The sequence below is a fragment of the Cladophialophora immunda genome (assembly GCF_000835495.1).
Source record: "Cladophialophora immunda strain CBS 83496 unplaced genomic scaffold supercont1.1, whole genome shotgun sequence".
Classification (NCBI taxonomy): Eukaryota; Fungi; Ascomycota; class Eurotiomycetes; order Chaetothyriales; family Herpotrichiellaceae; genus Cladophialophora; species Cladophialophora immunda.
In genome coordinates, this window is record NW_015622541.1 from 4,638,256 (window position 1) to 4,657,883 (window position 19,628).

The following is a 19,628-nucleotide window of genomic DNA, read 5'->3' on the forward strand; positions in this document are numbered from 1 at the left end:
CCCCTTCTCCTCAAGTTTACTCTTCCATGTCCCCTCTGTGAACACATACCCACTAACCTTTCAGGGATGCCGTCATCAGCACTGGGATGCGCCTCGTCTCGTCGGGGGCGTGGTCGCAGTGGTGGAGCCAGAGGACGATCGCATGGAGCCACATCTCGACCTCACTCCAGTCGACAGTGTACACGGTCCTCTCGAAATAGGCGAAATCGAAGAACATCATCTGCTACCCCGTCTCAAGCTGTATCCAACGGCCATCCAACACCTGTCCATTCCACGCTCTCCCCTCAAAGCGAAGGAGGTCAAGTTGCTGCGGTCCGAGACGACGACTTTCTAGAGCAGGTGATCATGGCCGTCGACATCAAGGGCAAAGGTGAAATAGGTTGTGCATACTACGTTGCGGGCGAGGAGAGACTCTTGTGCATGGAACAGGTCATTGGTGGTGCTACAGATGTCGTTGACAAATGTGTGAGCCATTGACTCTCGTATTGACCACAATCTCAGTCTTGTTGCAGTGAAACTGGACCTTCAGCCGACAACAGTTATCCTCTCCCTTCGCTCGGACGCTGCCGCAGACTCCGCCGATTCTCGGCTACGCCAAAACATATCTCTGGTGGACGGTGGTACGGAAGCATCGTTAAGGTGACGAATGAACAGCTGACTGGGGGATAGACGACGACCGCCAGCCCTTGCCGTATCAAATCGAGATACGACCGACACCTGATTTCAACTACGAGGATGCTCTGAATAAGTTGGTCGGGCTCTGTTCCTTTGCTGAGAATCCTGCCACTCAGTTTCTCGTCCCTGGCGACTCCATGGTATACGATGAAAGGCTGCAACCAGAAGAGCTCGGTCTGACAAAGAGACGGGGCAAGCTGATGCAGATTTCATCATGGTTGAATCTCGACAACAAAGTTAGCATTGGCTGTGCTGGTGCCGTCATATCCTGGTTGCAGCGACGACGATCGGCCGCCTACCTCCCAGGAGATCCGGATGCCAACCAAACCTTCCGCGTCGCCCGACTCGAGATGTTCAACCTGCGTGGAACCATGCTTGTGAACCGCGACACCCTTGTCTCGCTGCAAATCATCCAGCCAGAGTCTCATCCCAACGCATTCAACCAGGGCCCCGGCGCTTCAGGGGCGAAAGAATCGCTGTCGATCTACGGCCTGTTCCAGCACCACGCACGAACCCCGCAAGGCAAGGCACGCCTCCGGCAAACATGCTTGCGGCCGTCCCTGGATATAGAACTGATCAACACCCGCCTCGACTTCATCTCCGTGTTCGTCCGGCCAGAGAATCAATCGGTGCGTGACCAACTCAGCAAGAGCCTCGGGCGGATCAAGAACATGCGCAACACCGTCACCCTTCTGCACAAGGGAATCGACGGCGGGAGGGCCAAGCAGAACGCGTTCAAAGGCAGCGTCTGGGAGTCCCTTCTCGGCTTCTGCTACCACGCCATCGACATTGCAGACACCCTCAGAGAGGCCCTGGGGGCGGAGCACCTCCCACTGTGCGTGCGTGCCGCAGAGTCCCTCGACCGACATGGCCTCAAGAGGATCGGCCGCATGGTGAACGAGATCGTCGACCGCGAATCATCGATCGACCAGCATCGCACGGTGGTGAACCGGGGCGTGGACGCGGACCTAGACCAGTTGAAAGACGTCTATGACGGGATGGAGGACATCCTGAACGAAAAGGCCCGCGACATCCAGCTGACTATCCCTGCGACACTCCAAATCGAATTGAACGTCACCTACCTGCCACACCTTGGCTTCCACCTGACCGTTCCCCGAGATCCGGCCACAGGCCAGGCGCTCTATGACGGGCACGAGTTGGGGTGGCAGCTCATGTTCACCACGCCGGCGCAAGCCTACTACAAGGACGCCACGATGCACGAGATGGACCATGAACTCGGCGATCTGTACTCTGCAATCTGTGACATGGAGGTCGAAATTGCCTACGCCTTGGCGCAGAATGTGCTTCGCGACGAGGATCTTCTGACCGCTGCGTCTGATATCTGTGGTGAGCTGGACTGCTTGCTGGCCTTTGCCCACGTCGCGCACCAATATCACCTGAGTCGGCCCACAATGACGGAGGACAACATCATCGAGATCAAGGGGGGAAGACATCTGTTGCAAGAGATGACGGTACCATCTTTTGTGCCAAACGACACCTTTCTCGAAGGAGGGAATGGAGAAACCGATCCTGCAGGACCAAGCATGATATTGCTGACGGGCCCCAATTATTCGGGTAAATCTGTCTATCAGAAGCAGGTTGCCCTGGCTGTCTACATGGCCCAGATGGGGTCATTCCTCCCCGCCGATTCGGCGACCATTGGCATGACCGACAAGATCCTCACTCGAATCACAGCCCGAGAGACCGTGTCCAAAGTCCAATCGGCCTTCATGATCGAGATGCAACAGATTGCCATGGCTTTGAATTCATGTACCCGACGAAGCTTGGTGGTAATTGATGAATTCGGGAAAGGCACTGATACATTTGATGGTGCTGGCCTCGCTGCAGGTGTGTTCCATCACCTGCTTTCCCTGGGACCTCAAGCACCCAAGACGCTAGTCGCGACACACTTTCACGAAATCTTCGAGTTGGGACTCTTCCACGATGCAAAAAATGTTGCATTTGCGCACATGGAGGTCCAAGTCGACGAAAGAGACAGCCCCTGTGCCGGCGAGGATAATAGTCAAGTAACCTATCTATTCAATCTTCGCTCGGGCCGCAGTAATTTGTCCTACGGCGTCCAGTGCGCAGCAATGAATGGCGTCCCAGCTGAAATTGTCGAGCGAGCTATTGTAATAGCGGGATTGGCGCAACAAGGAGAGGATCTTGTGGCGGTGTGTTCGGCATTGAGAGAGGACGAAATTGAAGCGTTGAGGAGTGCGGAGCGGGCATCCCGGATGTTTTTGGGTGAGGATTTTGATCGTGACTGGACGGAAGAGGAACTCGTGTCTTCACTGGGCGCCATGCTGGAGATTGACACAGTCACCGAGGAGACGAGTATCTCGGCATGAGGTTCGCGCGATCTCAGCTGACATTTGTGGTGGCATTCATCCCCTTTTGTTTGCCCCAAGTTTTGCACTTTGAGACGAAATCAGGAGCCACGAAAATGATGACGATAGAGCCCAGCCAGTTCCAAAAGACATCCATTACATTCGTGCGCACGCTTCCACTCATTCCACACCCGCGCATCAAGTGGCCCAGGAACATTGTGCTGATCATAAAGTCGCCTGCTCCCAGGCGTCGAAGCATGATCTTGGCAATCTCCTCGGGTTGCTGTGGCTTGTCGTCCTTCTCGAGCTGCAATGTCAAGGACGGTTTGATCTTATTCTCATTCTCTAATCCCGGAGAGACGATACCCATGGGAAACAGGATGTGGACTTTCATGTCGGCGTCGGGAACGGGACCCAAGGACGGGTTCTGACGAGATCCATTGTACACTTCTACCTCTTGGTTCAAGGTATCGGCCAAGGCACGCATGGCCGCTTTGCAGGGCGAATATGGACTGTAGCCTGCCACGGGGAAGAAAGCCAAGGTCGAGCAGGTGAATACCAGGTGGCGGGTCGGTCTTGGACGAGACACAGACTTGTTCCCATTGCTTGCAGCTTTGGATGAGGGTGTCTTCCACATGTTGATCGCCGCATGGGCCATCCATGCGCTGCTCCAGTAGACGGTGTCCATCTGATCCTTGAGTTTCTCGACCGGCGCATCCGCGAAGAACGACGGGTAGCAATGTCCTGCGCAGCAGAAAATCAAGTCTGGTGCTTCTCCATCGTTCCATGTCTTGACTTCCTCCAAGATCCTGGGTGCAGATTCCGGGGCGCGGAGGTCAAAGGAGAGCGGGAGGAATCGCTGGGACTGCGCGTTTTTGGCACGGCTCTGGAGTGTCTTGACAGCTGTTTCGAGTTTGGGGATGTCCTGCGCAACGATAGCCACGTTGGCACCCCGGGCGGAGAGCTCTTGCGCGATGGCCAGCCCGAGGCCTTGGGAGCCGCCGGTCACGATAGCTGTAAGGCCCTCGACGGGGAAGTGGTTCTTGGACGGGAAGACCATTCTGGCGACGAGCAAGGTGGATAGGGCGAGGGCGAGGACGGTGAGGATCGTCAAGCTTCCTTGGGACCACCAGTCCGAAGACATCAGAGAGAGTGTCTCCTTGTGAAGAAGGCTCCAAGCTTCAAAATACGAATGCTGTTGTTAGTGAGTGCTGGAGTCCGTGACTAGTGCTCATCGAGGTCCCCTTCAGTCAAATTGCCCGTATTCGCGACTTCAGGGCAGCGCTAAAAGATGACACGCAAGGGAGGCACGGGGAGCAATTGGGCTGCGGAAGAGCTCGTGCCGAGTGAGCAAGCCTGTCAAAAATCTACCGCATAGGGGCCAACGGGTCTTGCAGGTCCACCTGAAGCATATTTCGACTTCCCACCGTCGATGAAGGGTTTGTGCATTTTCTTTTCTGCTCGGTAAAGCGCCCGCCGAAAGCGGTTGCGTACGCCAAGCCCGCAACTCAAAAAAAGTTTCCATCTTCAACTGTCGGCCACGACACCGCGAGTCTACTGAGGCAGTACACTAGATTCGGCCAGTGCGATCTACGCAAGCACAAATCTCCTGAGGGCGGTCCTTCGAAATGGCCAAAAAAAGGAAGGCTGCACGGGTAGTCGAAACCTCTGCCCGACGTCCACAAAATGATCGTTACGATGCCGAAGAAACCTTTAACGACTCCGAAGACGAGTTTTTCGCTGGACGAGACAAGGTCCTTCTGGAGGAGGAACCGGCTGCCAAAAGGAGGAGGAAGTTGCAAGAACAAGAGCGGGACTTGGAGCCGTCTGACGAGGAGGTCTATCAAGAGTTGGTTACTGAAGACGAGTCCGAAGATGATGAGGGGACCACCGCCCAATCTGAAGACGAGGCGGAGGACGACGACGACGGCCACTGGGGAACATCCAAGGCCGACTACTACAATGCCGACGTCATCGAGACCGAAGCCGATGCATTAGAAGAGGAACAAGAGGCTAGGAGGCTGCAGCTGAAACAACTCAAGAGCATGACCGAGGCAGATTTTGGGTTCGACGAGAGTGCCTGGGTTGACGAGAATCAGCAAGCTCAGGAGAAGCGATCGGCAGTAGAGAAACTGCCCGAACTCCAAATTCCTGAAACTGCGAGCATCCCCGAACGCATCAAAGTCTTGAAGTTGCGATACCCCGAGTTCGGCCCGTTGACGAAGGACTTTCTCTCGTTGCAAGACACCTACCAGTCACTGAGAAAAGCAGCCGAAATGGAAGGACATGACGACGGCGGTGTCACACTGACAAAATTTCGAGCCTTGTCAGCATATCTCGGGGCTGTGGCCATGTACCTGGCTCTACTGACTTCCACCAAGACAGGCATGGCGCTGGCCCCAGGGGAACTGCGAGACCACCCGGTCATGTCGGACCTTTTCCGCTGTCGCCAGCTGTGGCAAGAAGCTGAATCGCTCCGTCCAAAGGTTCCCGTTGAAATGCCGGAGACCAAGCCATCAACCATACAGCCACCGAATCCGCTCCCGGACGCCTCGCAGAAACCCGTCAAAAAGAAGACAAAGGCAAAGTTGCTGTCCCCGGAGCCACCCTCCCCGGAACCTGCAGCAGTGAGCACCAAGTCGAGGAAGGCAAAGAAACCAAAGAGGGACGAGTTGCAAGAACTCCTGGCCTCCTCAATGCGCAAACCCGTGGAAGCAGAGTCCGATTTTGGCGACGAATCTCCTCTGACTCAAGAGGAGGCTGCCGAAAAGGCCCGACGGAAAAAGACGCTGCGGTTCTACACCTCGCAGATTGTGCAGAAAGCGAATAAACGAGGCGCCGCGTCGCGACAGGCCGGCGGCGACGACGATCTGCCCTACAAGGAGCGCATTCGGGACAGGCAGGAGCGTCTGATGCGCGAGGCCGAGCAGCGAGGCCGGGCCACCGCCAACGAGAGGGAGGTGCTCGGTGACAGTGACGACGACGACGACGACGACGACGATCGACAGGCCAGCCGGAGAATCAACGACGAGGCCAACGAGTACTACGACACGCTGGTCACGAACGCCAGGCAGAAGAAAGCCGAGAAGCGGGCCCGAGCAGAGGCCTACGCCGAGGCCGCCAGGCAGGGCGCGCAGGTGCACGAGGAAGAACAGGTGGGGCCGGACGGGAAGAGGAAGATCACGTACGCGATCGAGAAGAACAAGGGCCTGACGCCCAAGAGGAAGAAGGAGGTGCGCAACCCGCGCGTCAAGAAGAGGAAGAAGTTTGACGAGAAGATGAAGAAGCTCGCGTCCATCAGGCCCGTGTATAAAGGCGGAGAGGGCCGCGGCGGGTACGGGGGCGAGGCGACGGGCATCAAGACGAACCTGGTCAAGAGCATCAAGTTGTGAAGCCCGGGATAGCGTACCGGAGCATGAGGCGCGGTCTATATGTATGTGTATACGTGTGTGGGGAGCGCGCCGCGTCGCTCGACGCCGGGGCAGTCCAGTCACTCAACATGTCGCCTTCACTGATGTCCATCGCTTTCCTGACTCTGCCTATCTGTCATCGATTTCACAGACCTGCGTACCTTTCGGCGTCTAGTCTAGACAAAAGACCCGCTCTCGAAGGAGTGAGTATACAGCGGAGTTCCTCGGACGATCAATCCCACGAGGATGGCTGATAGAGGTCTAATCGGACTTTTCAACTACCTGTCTCTGGATCTATCTACCTCAGGGCATCCAATCCAGGCCACCAAGCCCACCTCCTTTATCCTTCTATCCTTTTTAAATCCCCAGAGCCTGCCGCCGCGAGACCGAGTTCTTGGGATCAAAGTACGGCCTCTCGCCGAGGGAGACGACGCGGTTGCCCTGGCGCTTGCCGTCGTAGTCGTTGGTGGCGGTGTGGAAGACGGAGCGGTTGTCCCAGACGGCCAGGTCGTTCTCGTTCCACCGGAAGCGCACCTGCAGGTCGTGGTTGTCGGTGATGAGCTGCAGGAAGTAGGCCTTGAGGATCTCGCTCTCGCGCGGCGTGACCCCGTCGATCCAGCCGTGCTCGATCTGGTGGCCCGCGCCGAACAGCGACTTCCACCCGGTCACGGGGTTGGTGCGCACGACGGGGCTGAAAAGAAACAGGTTAGCTGGGGGAACATGGACATGGGGATAGAGGTCGACGACAAAACAACAAGACAGAGAAGTACCAGTGTGTGGCACAGGTGGTTGGTGAGAAGCGAGGGAGGAAGGGAAGGAGATGAAAGGACTTACTGCGAAGCGGCAAAGTCGATGCCCGTGTTCTCGGGGGCCCCGCGGTCCTGCTCGATCAGGTCCTCGCCAAACTCCTTGGCCACCTTGACGAAATTCGGCTGGTGGTGCGTCGCCGTCAAGCCCTCGGCCAGCTTCTGGAAGTCGGGCGACAGCCGGTCGTACAGCTCGTAGCCCGACGCCCACAACGTGTCGCCGCCGGCGTCTTCGGGCTTCTTGATGATCTTGAGGATGGCGTAGTCGGACGGGATGCGCTCAAAGGTGATGCTGGCACAAAGACAACAGTGTCAATACGGAAATTCCCAAGGCGCGGTGTCAAAGCGAGTGGCCACCACACTTACTCGGCGTGCCATCCTTGGCTGGCCAGCACCTTGGACTGGGCGGAGAAGCGGTCCTTGTAGAACTTGCGGTTTTGCTGTGGGACGCACGTTCAATCAGTGTCGAGCCTCTTTGCTGACAAGACCATTTCAAAGAAGGAAACATACTTCGGACGAGATGACGGACACTTCGTCGTCGAGTTTCCCGTTCTCGTCCACGGCGATGCCGCGCTTGCTGTTGCTCAAAGCATGACGATGGAGCTGTTGGGGTTTTGTCGAACGTTAGCCACAGATCTTCCCCCGGACTGGCCACGAGGACTCTCATACCTTGGACGTCTCGGGCTTCCCCGTGAGCTCGCCGAGCTTCTGGCCCAAGATCTTCTGATCCTCGATGTTGAGGTCCTGGTTGCGGAAGAAAACGACGCCTCGTTGAGACACTGCGTGCGAGCCGGCCATTAGACTTGCCTGACCACCAAACCAACGACAACAGAGAGCTTTTGGGTACACACCTGTGATGGCCAAGTCACGGATCTTTGTGTCGTCGTGCAGGATCTGGCTCAGCTGCAGGTCGGGGAACTCCCTGCCGATGACCTTTGTGACGTCGAACGATTTATACTGGTCCAGCGATCCCGAGTACTTGAGTGGCTCCTTGAGGGTGCTTTGGGCATTGACCTTGGTGATGGGGATGGGCCCCGAGCTCGTGTGCGAGTACAGGTCCACGTCAGCTGCTGGGGGTGCCATGGCTGCCGAGTCTTGGGAGAGATGGTGTCTTGTATAGCCTGAATACTATATCTCTTCCAGATACCGTTCGGTCTGGAAGGGTGGTAAGGGACAAGGACTTGGGGTGAGAGGTATGGGGGGAGAACAAACAAGGGACTCACCTAGAGAGCGAAACACCTCGTCCTCATATACCCTCGAGTCCATTCTGGATGACGAGCTCCTCCTGCGCAATTGCTCTCCAGAAAGCCCTTCCACCGTGCCGACATGCCGTCTCGCCCCCTCATTCCTTCTCTTGTCAGTGCTGTCCCGACACGGTAATTGGGTGGCACGATGAATAATGCAAAGAATGGCTCTTCATCTTGGAAAATGGCATCTTATCACTCGTGTCCACGGCGAACCGAATGGATCGGACTAGTCGCTAGAACCATGCCAGACGAATGGCAACTCCCTGCAGGGGCGGTACCGAGACCCATATCGTGTCGACATTGAGCTCTCTCCCATTTATTCATCCCTCAGATGCGCCTAGCGTGATGCCCTGTCCAGTCCGCACGAAAAGGGGTCGGGCTGTGTTGTGCTGTGGTGTTCTCTTGCCCAAAAACCCAATATACCAAGCGAGCCGGTATCCGGCATCCGGTGTCTGGCGTGGGGAAATTTCTATTCTTCACATCATTTGCGATATACATGGCGCGATAAAGCACGAAACCGACGTCCCTCGCAATCCTGGGGGCGTGATGAAGTATTGGCCACGTATCTCGTCAGATGGGCTTTGTATTGCACCACCCGACCACCAACTCAGTTTGATGGAAAGAGAGAAAGACCGGGTCGTGATGGCGCAATATAGGATGAGATGGTGTCTTGGGCGGGCTTTGGCCGTGGAAAGGGAAGAGAGACATGTGCTGCAGCGACCGAGTATCTTTTATCGCATCGCAGGGATCGGCTGGGGGAGAGGAGGCATGTGGTTGGAAGGCGAGGAGGGCGAAGAGGTAGAGGTTCATGCAGGGTTTGGGGGTGGTTTGGATAGTTGGTGGTGCTGGTTCTTGGGTGTTGTTCGCGGCCAGCGAATCGAAGGCTCGCTTCAAAATGGTTGGCGAGTTCCGTCTCTTAAGCCGTGAGAACGGACTCTCCCTCTACGCTGCTTCTTACGCAAGACCGTATGTGCATGTGGAGGACTAAACAGCAAGTGCGATAGGTGGTTGAATGATGGGTGGCTGGTCCAAACACCTCTACAGCCACCAACTGCCTTGATACTCCCGTGCAATTCCCGCACGAGTATCACATTCATTCTATTCGCCCACCCCTCTTATCGTCCGGCTAAGATGTTCTTGAGATCCAAGATCAACGGCCGTGGTCACCAAAAGCCGCAGCAGCCACCCCACTAGTCTACCGGCTACCCCAGGTCCCCAGCTCCTGCAATTCCTCTCCGTCTTTCTATCCCTCCCCACACCAACTGCCACTCCGTCGTCCTGCATATTCAGGAATGTTATTCAGCTAGCGAAGCGGAAGTCCAGCCGCTTGTTCCCCTTGTCAGTCGTGGTGGCGAGATACTCGGCGCGCTGCTCCTCGGTCATGCCGTTCCAGACCCGGTCTCGGTACCGGTTGCGCAAGACGTAGTAGACTTTGGCAAAGACGTAGATGCCCACGTTCAAGGCGCACAGGGACACCAGGACTCGGTTGCCCCGACGATAACGGGGCCGATCATCTAAGGGCGACGGGTCAGCGGTCAGGGTTACAGACCCTCGTCAGGCTTCGAGACTTACCTTGCCGATAGATGTTGCTGGCGATAATGCCCGAGGACTGGCACGCCATGTTGTACACCGCGGCACTCACTGTCCGGCTCCGAACCGAGTTGGAATTCCTCGAACTCCATCCGACCTGGATCGCGTGCGTGCTCGGATACGCGAGAAGGACGGTCATGACGCCGAACGCCGTCCACTTGTTGATCGAATTGATGTCGACCGCGTAGATGTAGGACAGGAACGGGAGGGCCCAGAGCTGCGCGAGCAACCCGAAGATCCAGAGCTGACCCACAATCTCGGCCAGGTACGTGAAGAGCAGCATCGTGATAATGTGCCCGACCGTCGAGGGCACCACCAGCAAGTTCGTCTTGATGGTGCCGAACCCCAACTGCTTCAGTGACAGGGTCAAGTATTGGGTCGGGGTCGCTGTATCCTCAGTAAAAGTCCTGCATTGAGCAACGAACGAGGGACTTACTCATGGGAGTTTGGAAGTTCAGTCCGATCAAGTACAAGGGCCAGAGATCGTAGTCCGTCAGACTCTGCCAGAGTAGTTTCGGGGTGATGGGCTGCCTGTTGTGCATGGTGCTCTTGCTGGGGTCTTCGCGGATGATCCTGTTGACCATGATGGTTTCCTCGCTGCCGTCGTGTCAGCAAAAAGCATCATAACAAGCATCCAGGTTCTTCAAATACTGACCGTTCTGTGAACCATCCCTTCTTGCCTCTCGCCCAGTTGGCGGTCTGGCAAGGACCAGGAGGCATCAAGACGAACGCAACCAATCCGAGGACAAAAGTCAAAAGCCCCTTCAACATCAGTCAGCAACAAAGACGCAAATGTATATTCCACGTCGAACACTGACCTCGATCAAGAACAGCCACCTCCAGCCGGCGTAGCCAAGGTGTCCTCGGAGGTCCAGCAAGCCCGCGCCCAGGAAACTGGCAATGATGTCGGCTATGGACATGGCCGTCCACCAGAAGCCCAGCCGTAGCGAAAGCTCGCCGTGCTTGTAAAAGTACGAGAGATAGAGGATCATCTGGCAGATACGTCAGTTCCTGCGCGTGAAAGGTAACGAGAGGTATAGCATACATCGGGGATGAATCCACCCTGCAAGAGCGCGAGTAGGGCCCTGCAGGCAAGAAAACTAGCTCGACCAGAGAGCCAGAATTGCGAGCCGGCGACGATGGACCAGAGCACCATCTGGGTCGGGATCCAGCGGTCGGGCCCCATCCACTTGGAAATCAGCTGGGAGGGGAGCTCGGCGCAGAGGAAGCTGAGTTTGAAGACGGTGTTTCCCCAGTTGTAGTCTGTACACGATCAGCAAAAACACTTCACAAACACACCGAGGGTCCTGGCGGTTGGCAATCACGAACCATTCGTGTCCATTCCCAGGTCGCCCAGGAAGTTGTCCGTGACGGCCTGGGTCAGGTTCGAGCGGTCCAGCTCTAGGGACATGAACATGACGCAGGCAAAGATCATGATCCGGAAGTCGATCTTGCGCAGCACCGCGTACTCCTCGCGCCACGTCCATCTCGCCGACGGGTCGAACCGGCGCAGGTTCTCCCAGTCCGCGCGAGGCTGGTAGTGTTTGGCCGTCTCCGGGTCGTCGAAGACGGACGGGAGGGTGGCGATGGCGTCGGCGTCGTAGCCTCGACCGCGCTGCCACCAGAACTTCTTCTCGTTGGCGGGCACACCGAGCTCGAGTGCGCCCGCTGGGGTGGTTGGGATGCTCTCCTTCGAGTCTGAGGGGGTGCTGTGTAGAATCTCTCCGGTCACGATAGTTTCGTCCTTCTCCCTCTGGAGAGGTCGAGTCAAGACGGTCGCCATGGTTGTCGACGACTGAACTCGTCAAACTGCTGCGCCAATGTCTCGTCCATCTTCTGGAGAGAAACGACAGGTATTTAAACATATTGACCCCCAAATCTGTCTGCGGCACTCCCACCCCAGCATGCAGACAGCTGCGTGATAGAGCCGATCTTGGCCATATGGCGACATCTCCGCTGTACATATTGCAATCCTTGACCACCGCTCGCTGGAGCACGACATCTGGGAAACCCATTTCGTGATGCAATCTTGATAGCAGATGTTTACACCAGTAGGAGTTAGCATATTGCCAAACTGTGGCCTTCGCCCCTTTCGCTTGGCTGGGCGATGCAAAGCTTTCCGAAGCGATATCTGGAACGATCGTTTCTCCCTGCTCGTCGGCAGACCTCCGGACGAGGTGGGCTGGCTGGCGGACATACTCTGGCGTTGGGACAGCGCAGACTTGGCCACGGATGGACCCTCGCGAGGATCCAAGTGCCGAGCGAGACAAGGTGTTCGACCAAGTTGATTGACAGGAGATCCTCAGGGCGAAACAACAAGGGTCAATCACCTCCGTGGACTCGAGATGACGCCATCAGCAGTCTTCATTCGCCTGCATGGCCATCTTGGAGTAGACGGGAAAGACTCCGGGCTCATTCCCACGTGAAAAAAAGTGATGGTCGAGTTCTAGAGCCAAACCAAGCGACGTCTAATACCGCGATCGATCCAGACCTCGAGAAAAGAAAAAGGCTCCCGAAAAGGTGAGAACGAAGGAGTAAAGGGGGAAAATGTCACATAGACGCCCAGACCAGCTCGAGTCACTCCATGTGGTGACATCGCCAGGACTGTGGCACATTCTGGCTTTCATTTGGATGCTTTGGCTATTCTGGCTGTCTGTCTTGACTCTATGACATATACCTGGGGGCCCCTCGATCAAAGGCATGGGGTACCTGGTGACTTCCCTTCCTGCAGTCCAGGGGAGGTGGAAGGCGATCGAGAGCGCCGTACCCTCTCTCTGGTCTCGACGGGGACGAGGAAGCCATCCCAGGGTCTAGATGTCGTTGTGGAACGTGGGAGGCTTCTGCCAAGCGCTGTTCCTCCACCGCGTGCCCTTGAACCGGAGCAGAACCATCGGAACGAGGAAGACGATGTGGATCATGGCAAAAGTCAGCCATGCGTACTGATACTCGATCTGCTCGCCTAGTGGAATCCTGTCCGGGTGGCGCGAGATGAGGTCAGTTTTTGAGAGAATCTTTTCGGCCATCATCGGGGAGGAGGGGACGTGGGGGTACTCACGCGTAGAAGGAGATGGTCATGGAGAAGACGTTGCGGAACACGTTGAGGATGCTGGAGATCTCGGAACTCTGCGGCTTGTAGCACTGTGGCGAGTCAGCGTCAATGTCGCGTAGCAGGAGGGGATGGGATGGGAATAGACCACATACATCTGTGCAGTAGCTGTAGGTGACTGTAGTCGCGATCTGGAGGCCAAAGTTCGCAATGCCCATGCCGAATGCTGCGCCCACCCAAGGCACGGTCTTGTAGTGCGTCAGACAGATGCCATCGATGATGATGCCGATCGGGCACAAGACAGCCAGAGCCACCGCATTGATACGTGGTTCTGGCTCCCGTCTTCCTCCGTGACGTTTGGCGTATCGGTAGACCATGTAGTCGGTGAGCCACCCAGCGCTCATTTCGCCCAGCAAACAACCGATGAGGAGCGGAATGCTAAGTAACATGCCGGTCTGGGCAACGTTGAAGTGGTAAACTGTGCGGAACAGGCTCGACCCCGTCGCAGCGAACAGCACCGAGCCAAACCCAAACGCGGTCATGTAGTAAAAGCCCGGAATCACAATCGAGAGGTACCTCAGCATGTAAAACGGCCGGAGGAAGTCTCCAACCCGAAGTTTGCGGTTCTGCAAGCCAGAATGTCTGAAGAGCAGGAGATCCGTGAAAGATCGTTCACGCCCGCTGGTGGCGGTCGACTGGCGAGAGTAGATGGTTTCGGGCAGGCAAAAGAGCGTCACGACGAACGTGCCGAGCTGGACATAACCCTATAAGAAGCCTCATTAGAAAGTGGCGCGGAGACGACGCAGAGTCTCGAGGGACGTACTGGAATCAAAAAGCACCATCTCCAACCCAGATTCTGGGCAATGAAGCCGCCAAACAGCGACGCAGCATGAGGACCGTTGGTGAGCAGAAACGTGAAGATGCCCATGTAAAACCCACGTTCGTGCAAATAGTACATGTCACACACGGTCGCTGCGCCTATGGCACCCGGAGAGCCCGCACCGATGCCATTGAACACGCGAGTCACCATTATCCCAGTCCAGGTGTTGCAGTAGCCGGCGGCGATATTGGTGACGGCTGCCAACAGGTTGCCCAGAATGTAGACGGGTCTTCGGCCATACACGTTGGCTAGTGGAACGGTGAGTAAGGGCCCGACGCCCGCGGCGACAATGTACACCGTAAGTTCATACGAAGCCTGGACGACAGTAATGTTGAACTGCTTGCTCAGTGGCACGAAGGCCGGGTTGACGATTGCGCCCGCCATGGGCCCGAGGAAGGCGAGGAAACTGACTTGGAAAAGGACGAAGAACTTGAGCAATGGCGACCAGTTCTGTAATTTCAGTCAGTAGCTATTGAGACACAGAGCTGCTCCATCGAAGGCCTTGCGAGCGTCTCACGTACAAGGGGATCATCCCTGCGATCTGTCGGCTGTGGTACAAGAGGAAGCCCATGTTTGTCGAGCTTGAGGCCTGCTGTTCCTTCCCTCTCGTCGACCTCGCCTCGTTTAGCCTCGTCAATGTCGACAGCGGCTCCTTCAGACGACCATTTGTCCTGCTCCATGTGCAGGACCTCCGCCTTGTTCTGGAGCGATCCCATGGCGTTGTTCCTGGGGTTTGGACCACAAATGGATTTGGGAACAAAAGGAAAAACCACGTCAATTTGAGCGATCGACAAGGGTAGAAGTTCTCCAGCGAAAAGGTCGCAGCAGCCTCTCCTCCCCGGCCATGGCAGAGAAAGATGTGCTCCTGCCTAGGCAAGGAAAGGGAGTGGAGATCTGTGTGCTCGGTAGTTGCATGGATGCGCACACTGACCAGGGAGAATCGTGTGGGGAAGTGGGATTGTTCCTCGACCTCCTGACCTGTTGTTTTACTATTGAAGCTGCCTCATTCGGCACGTTGAGATGGGGGACATGGGGCTCACCGACGAGGAGAGAGCAGCACAATTGTCGACCGTTCCAAGGGCGTCTTGGCCTGCATGGGGCGGAGTCTGGGCATGAGAGCAACAGATATGAAGTTCGACGGTAGACTTGTTCTCGGGGAGATATGCCGTGTGACTGTCTATCTCCTGCACGCCTGATGCTCGATCCGCACAAGCATTTCTCCACAAGCTTGAGCAACGCTTGGTCATTGGAGGCTCCGTTCTCCGCTCAAACCCCAGACTCTGTGCCGAGGAGCCCACGGGGACTTATCAAACTCAATCCTGCTGTGCGTCTGGACGGTGATAGAGGAGGGTAAGTGGCGGGGACTATATTTGGAGATGCGCCCATGCCTTGTCGAAAACGTGCCATAAGCCTGCAAGAAACCCGCGAGGGCGAGTCTTTTGCTACCCAAGAAACCAAGTCCATCATCCAATCATAGAGAATAGTCTAGGCGATCCTCAGTCCCCGGGTCCAGCTCCTTCGCCAAAAATGCCTGCAGCGATCAACCGCCCCCCGCTAAGGGTGGCCATAATAGGAGGTGGCATTGGCGGGCTCTGCACTGCCCTCTCGCTCCATTATCATTGTGGCTCGCACGTTGACATAGATGTCTACGAGCAAGCTCCCCAGTATAAGGAGATCGGTGCCGGCGTCGGCATCGGCGTCAATGCTGCAAAGCTGCTCCATAAGATAGGCATTGGGGAGACTGTGTCCAAGATCTCCGGGAAGCGCAGTGGCATCTGGATCACGTTTCGCAAGTTCGACGATGGCACGGATGTGGTGACTGTGCCGTCCGTGGATACGGACCAGATCAAGCAATTGCCCGTGCATCGCGCCGAGTTTCTGGACCTGCTGGTTGATATCGTGAAGCAGAAGGATGCAGCCAGGCTTCATACCAACAAACGGTGTCGCAAACTTACGGTATGCCACCTCTCAATACTACACGCGATGCGATCAGCAAGCTAACAGACAACTAGGAGCAAGGAGACGAGGTGTTCATTGGATTCGAGGACGGGACGACCGCTACTGCCAACCTGGTTGTCGGCTGCGACGGCATCCATTCTGCCGTCAGGGCACAGTTCACCAGCGACAATCCCGACTACAGTGGACGGATCGCATACCGGGGCCTAGTGCCCATCTCCGAGATCGAGGACTGGTGGGGGTTTGAGACGTACTCGGTGACATGGCTGGGGAAGAACCGGCACTTTCTGTGCTTCCCCATCTCCCGGAACAAGACGCTCAACATCGTCGCGTTCGTGGCCGAAAAGGAGGAGAACCTGGGCGACCTCAGGGAAAGCTGGACGGCGGTGGGCAAGAAGGATGACGTCTTTGAGGCCTTCAAGGGGTTCGAGGAAAGAGTCCAGAAGGTCATCCAGCTGATGCCCGAACAGCCGTCCAAGTGGCTGATCAATGACCGCAAACCTCTCGATCAGTGGGTGTATCTCGGAGGCAAGGCTGTGCTACTAGGAGATGCTGCCCACGCCATGACTCCTCACCAAGGTCAGTCTTTCTGGGGGATATACGGTGTGAGTTCGCCCGTGCTGACACAGTCGCAACAGGCGCTGGAGCAGGCCAGGCGATTGAGGATGGATATATCCTCGGCCGAGCACTGCAGGACTACTTTCGAAGCTCGTCGTCCGAGAAAGACAGCCTCGAGTCGTGGGCCAGGGTATACCAGGACGTACGCCTCCCGCGCGCACAGAAGGTGCAGCGCACTTCCAGAGACGCGGTCGAGGTGTACCAGGCCCAGGCGGACATTATGAAGGATCTCCCCTTCGACCAGTGCGTGCCCGAGATTCACAAGCGCGTGATTGACCGGATGCGCTGGGTGTGGACGGACGACATTGACGCCGAGTATGACCAGGCGGTGAAGAGGCGGAAGGATTTGGGCAAACTGTAGCGTTAGAAGAGCCATTTGAGCGACTTAGAGATCCTCCCTTTGGAAGGCCGTTCTGTATCGGCCATGCGTGAAGTTCTGGAGACCACGAGAAGAACCGACAATGCATCTCTGTCACGTTACAGAGGCATCCAATCGGGGCTTTCTGGCAGAGGGATAAAGAGCCGCGTCGAAAACCAATCGGATATTGTATTCCAGAAGTGACATGGAGACTGGAAGTATATTCTCCAGTCTTATAGCTCGGAAGGCAAATAAGTCACACCACTCGGATCTCCCACAGGCGTTATAGTCGTTTAGTCGTAGCATAGCCCGATCCCAAATCGTTATACAAGAGTAAATTACTCCGGGCTGAGTTGGATGCGTCCAACACATATCAATCAGGCCGTCTTCTATATCTCTCCTTCTTCTGGACCGCACGGCGCGACGTGGATCTGCCAGTATTTGCGGAACTCCTTGGGCAAGGGCCCAGCGTCCGTCCTATTCTTGTCTTCCACATTGTATTCTGGATGCGTGACGCATTGTGACAAGATGCCTCTTTTGTTTCCAGTGCTTTGGAACCTCAAAAACCTCTCTGACACCTTGACGTATTGATTGACGCCTTCGTGTGCATCGATCGTGGAGCCTGTTGTCCACCGAAGCAGCCACGGCTCAATCAGTGGCGCGTCGGTGACTGATGGATGCGATGTGCCCACTGTACAAGAGAGTTAGTGACTTATCCACCCAAATTAGACGTCGTATGGGGGAAACAAAGCACGTACGGGACGTAAGGAACCATGCATCCTTTCCTCTCCTCAAAACACCCTGGACGACATCCTTGACCACGTCGAAATGTGGTCTGCCAAAGAAGATGGAATGGCTTTTCGACCATGAATTTGAATGGAGAATCAGAGTCGGCACTTGAACATCGTGGTTGAGAGGCCCGCTTTGTTTCCCACTGCTAGCGGTCAGGAACTGCAACCGGAACGCACGTAGATGACTTACGGATCAAGAGCAAGAGCACCTTGGAATGGGAGAAGTTTGGAAGGGCCTTGTTTCAATGTCTGGAGCTGTGCAATGTTAGATAGAGGGAAAGGCCCGGCGCTGTTGGTTCAACTCACTGCCAGCGTGGCGCCAAATGAGTGCCCTCCCATCGTAGTGTTGTTCAGGGCTAGTCGTCCTTCCCACTGGTGCAGATATTGTCCTTCGGACCGGGAATTCGACACGAAAACTTCGTCGCCGCCACCCCTGTTGATATGCTCTAGGGTTTGGACGGTTTCCTCGACTTCGGCTTGCCGGAAATCCAGCTGGGCTTGTTTGAAGGTGTCCCCATCCAACTGCGAGTCAAGCCTGCTTCCAGTCAGTGGTTGCTAGAAATCTAGGAGCAGATAGACCAACGTCAAGTGACGGACATCAAAGTGATGTAAAATGCGCGACTTCGCGCCGTGCTTCATGATCATCGTACCCGGCCCACTGCCATCTCGGTGTTCGATGGCAGCCACAACGATTCCTCGACTTGCCAGCTCCCCAACATACTGGGTGTACTGGGTCCGGGAGCTGGCCATTCCGTGCGAGAAGACCATGACCGGAAACCCGTTCTCGTGTGTGACGGGGTAGTCTTGGAAATCTGGTAACTGGAGCACGACTGGGGATTGATCCAGAGGGACGTCGACGTGCGCAGGGATTTTGGTGTTTCCCACCAATGCCCACAGTCCAAATGTGAGCATTGCATTAGTGACGAAGTTGCTGATGCGAGCGACTCGAGCATATCCCTTGCCCGTCACTCGGAGCGGCTTCGGCACCCAAAAATGCTGTGGTTTGGAGGATACGGCGTCCTTGTCGGAGGGGTAATAGAGAGTGAACAAGACGGTTTCCAACTGTGGTACATGATCAGAGCTTGTTGGCCTCGCTCGCCACACGCGATCTCGCTCACCTGGAAAGCCGGATGGCCACCGTCTTTGAATGTGGCATTGTGGATAGATCGGGTCTCGACGGGGACCTCAACGTCGATTGCGCCCACGGAATAAGGACCTGTGTATGGCGGTAGCCTCGACGACAAGACAGGGCCAGAGAAAAGAGTGCAGTAGACGAGGTAGGTGGCGACGCAGCAGCAAAGAATGTATCTCCATGTCCAGCGCGGCCACACGACAGGCTTCAGGCGTAGCCAGAGCCTTTCCCACACCATCGACCCCATGGTTGTGATATTGTGAGAAAAGAGTGCGAGTTGGGTGTGGTCACATATGGCGTGAGGGAGATGGAGACATTATTATATGAACGTTCGTGTATCGGATGTTTGAAGCCGGAGGGTCGCAGGCCGTAGGTGGCGCGCCAGTGGATCGATTTGCCGCATCCCTCGCGGGCTGTGTCTCTTTGGGGCTTCGAGGGTCACCAGGTACTGATACGAGGCGTCTAGGCAACCCCCACCAGCCCGGGACAGCGGCTTCTAACAGGCCAGTCCCCGCCCACAGGCGCCCAAGACAGAATCCATTGGCGGTGACATCATCCCTAACTAGGTCCCATTCCAGTTAAAGGGCCCCAATCTTTTCCCGTGGCCCTCATCAACTGTTCTTCTAGAATGTCATGAATGTGCGTGCCTGAAACTCTCGGGCCAACGTTCGTCCCTGAATACGAACAGCCCTGGATCTTTTCGATATTTCCTTGCGTGAATGGCAGGACGCCTGACGAAGTCAACCACCCGCAAAGCCTTCCCAAAGCACCCGTCGAACGTATGAAGTT

The 19,628-nt window shown here is 56.1% G+C and overlaps 7 protein-coding genes across 7 annotated transcripts; 3 read left to right on the top strand and 4 right to left on the bottom strand.

The window, feature by feature from the left end:
- Positions 1 to 19: 19 nt before the first annotated feature.
- On the top strand, positions 20 to 3,085 carry PV07_01356 (uncharacterized protein). Its single transcript, XM_016387869.1, has 3 exons — positions 20 to 463; positions 513 to 620; positions 670 to 3,085. Exons 1-3 carry the CDS (start codon positions 67 to 69, stop codon positions 3,024 to 3,026), a joined length of 2,862 nt encoding a protein of 953 aa, XP_016254797.1. The 5' UTR covers positions 20 to 66; the 3' UTR covers positions 3,027 to 3,085.
- Positions 2,147 to 4,404, bottom strand: PV07_01357 (uncharacterized protein). The gene has a single exon (XM_016387870.1). The coding sequence runs from the start codon at positions 4,147 to 4,149 to the stop codon at positions 3,040 to 3,042; it is 1,110 nt and encodes a 369-aa protein (XP_016254798.1). The 5' UTR covers positions 4,150 to 4,404; the 3' UTR covers positions 2,147 to 3,039.
- A 139-nt stretch (positions 4,405 to 4,543) lies between these two features.
- PV07_01358 (uncharacterized protein) lies at positions 4,544 to 8,585 on the top strand. The gene has a single exon (XM_016387871.1). The coding sequence runs from the start codon at positions 4,634 to 4,636 to the stop codon at positions 6,395 to 6,397; it is 1,764 nt and encodes a 587-aa protein (XP_016254799.1). The 5' UTR covers positions 4,544 to 4,633; the 3' UTR covers positions 6,398 to 8,585.
- Positions 6,773 to 8,304, bottom strand: PV07_01359 (uncharacterized protein; the record flags this gene model as incomplete). Its single annotated transcript, XM_016387872.1, has 5 exons — positions 6,773 to 7,106; positions 7,250 to 7,513; positions 7,588 to 7,661; positions 7,732 to 7,824; positions 7,891 to 8,304. The coding sequence occupies 5 exons, from the start codon at positions 8,302 to 8,304 to the stop codon at positions 6,773 to 6,775; spliced, it is 1,179 nt and encodes a 392-aa protein (XP_016254800.1).
- A 4,283-nt stretch (positions 8,586 to 12,868) lies between the features above and the next one.
- PV07_01360 (uncharacterized protein) lies at positions 12,869 to 14,700 on the bottom strand (the record flags this gene model as incomplete). Its single annotated transcript, XM_016387873.1, has 5 exons — positions 12,869 to 13,028; positions 13,114 to 13,196; positions 13,260 to 13,868; positions 13,928 to 14,434; positions 14,506 to 14,700. 5 exons carry the CDS (start codon positions 14,698 to 14,700, stop codon positions 12,869 to 12,871), a joined length of 1,554 nt encoding a protein of 517 aa, XP_016254801.1.
- An 811-nt stretch (positions 14,701 to 15,511) lies between these two features.
- Positions 15,512 to 16,919, top strand: PV07_01361 (uncharacterized protein; the record flags this gene model as incomplete). Its single annotated transcript, XM_016387874.1, has 3 exons — positions 15,512 to 15,940; positions 15,997 to 16,519; positions 16,579 to 16,919. The coding sequence occupies 3 exons, from the start codon at positions 15,512 to 15,514 to the stop codon at positions 16,917 to 16,919; spliced, it is 1,293 nt and encodes a 430-aa protein (XP_016254802.1).
- On the bottom strand, positions 16,789 to 19,143 carry PV07_01362 (uncharacterized protein). The gene is made up of 6 exons (XM_016387875.1): positions 18,826 to 19,143; positions 18,291 to 18,769; positions 18,014 to 18,242; positions 17,898 to 17,962; positions 17,675 to 17,850; positions 16,789 to 17,607 (listed from the first exon to the last, which is right to left on the bottom strand). Exons 1-6 carry the CDS (start codon positions 19,084 to 19,086, stop codon positions 17,306 to 17,308), a joined length of 1,512 nt encoding a protein of 503 aa, XP_016254803.1. The 5' UTR covers positions 19,087 to 19,143; the 3' UTR covers positions 16,789 to 17,305.
- Between the last annotated feature and the right edge of the window lie 485 nt (positions 19,144 to 19,628).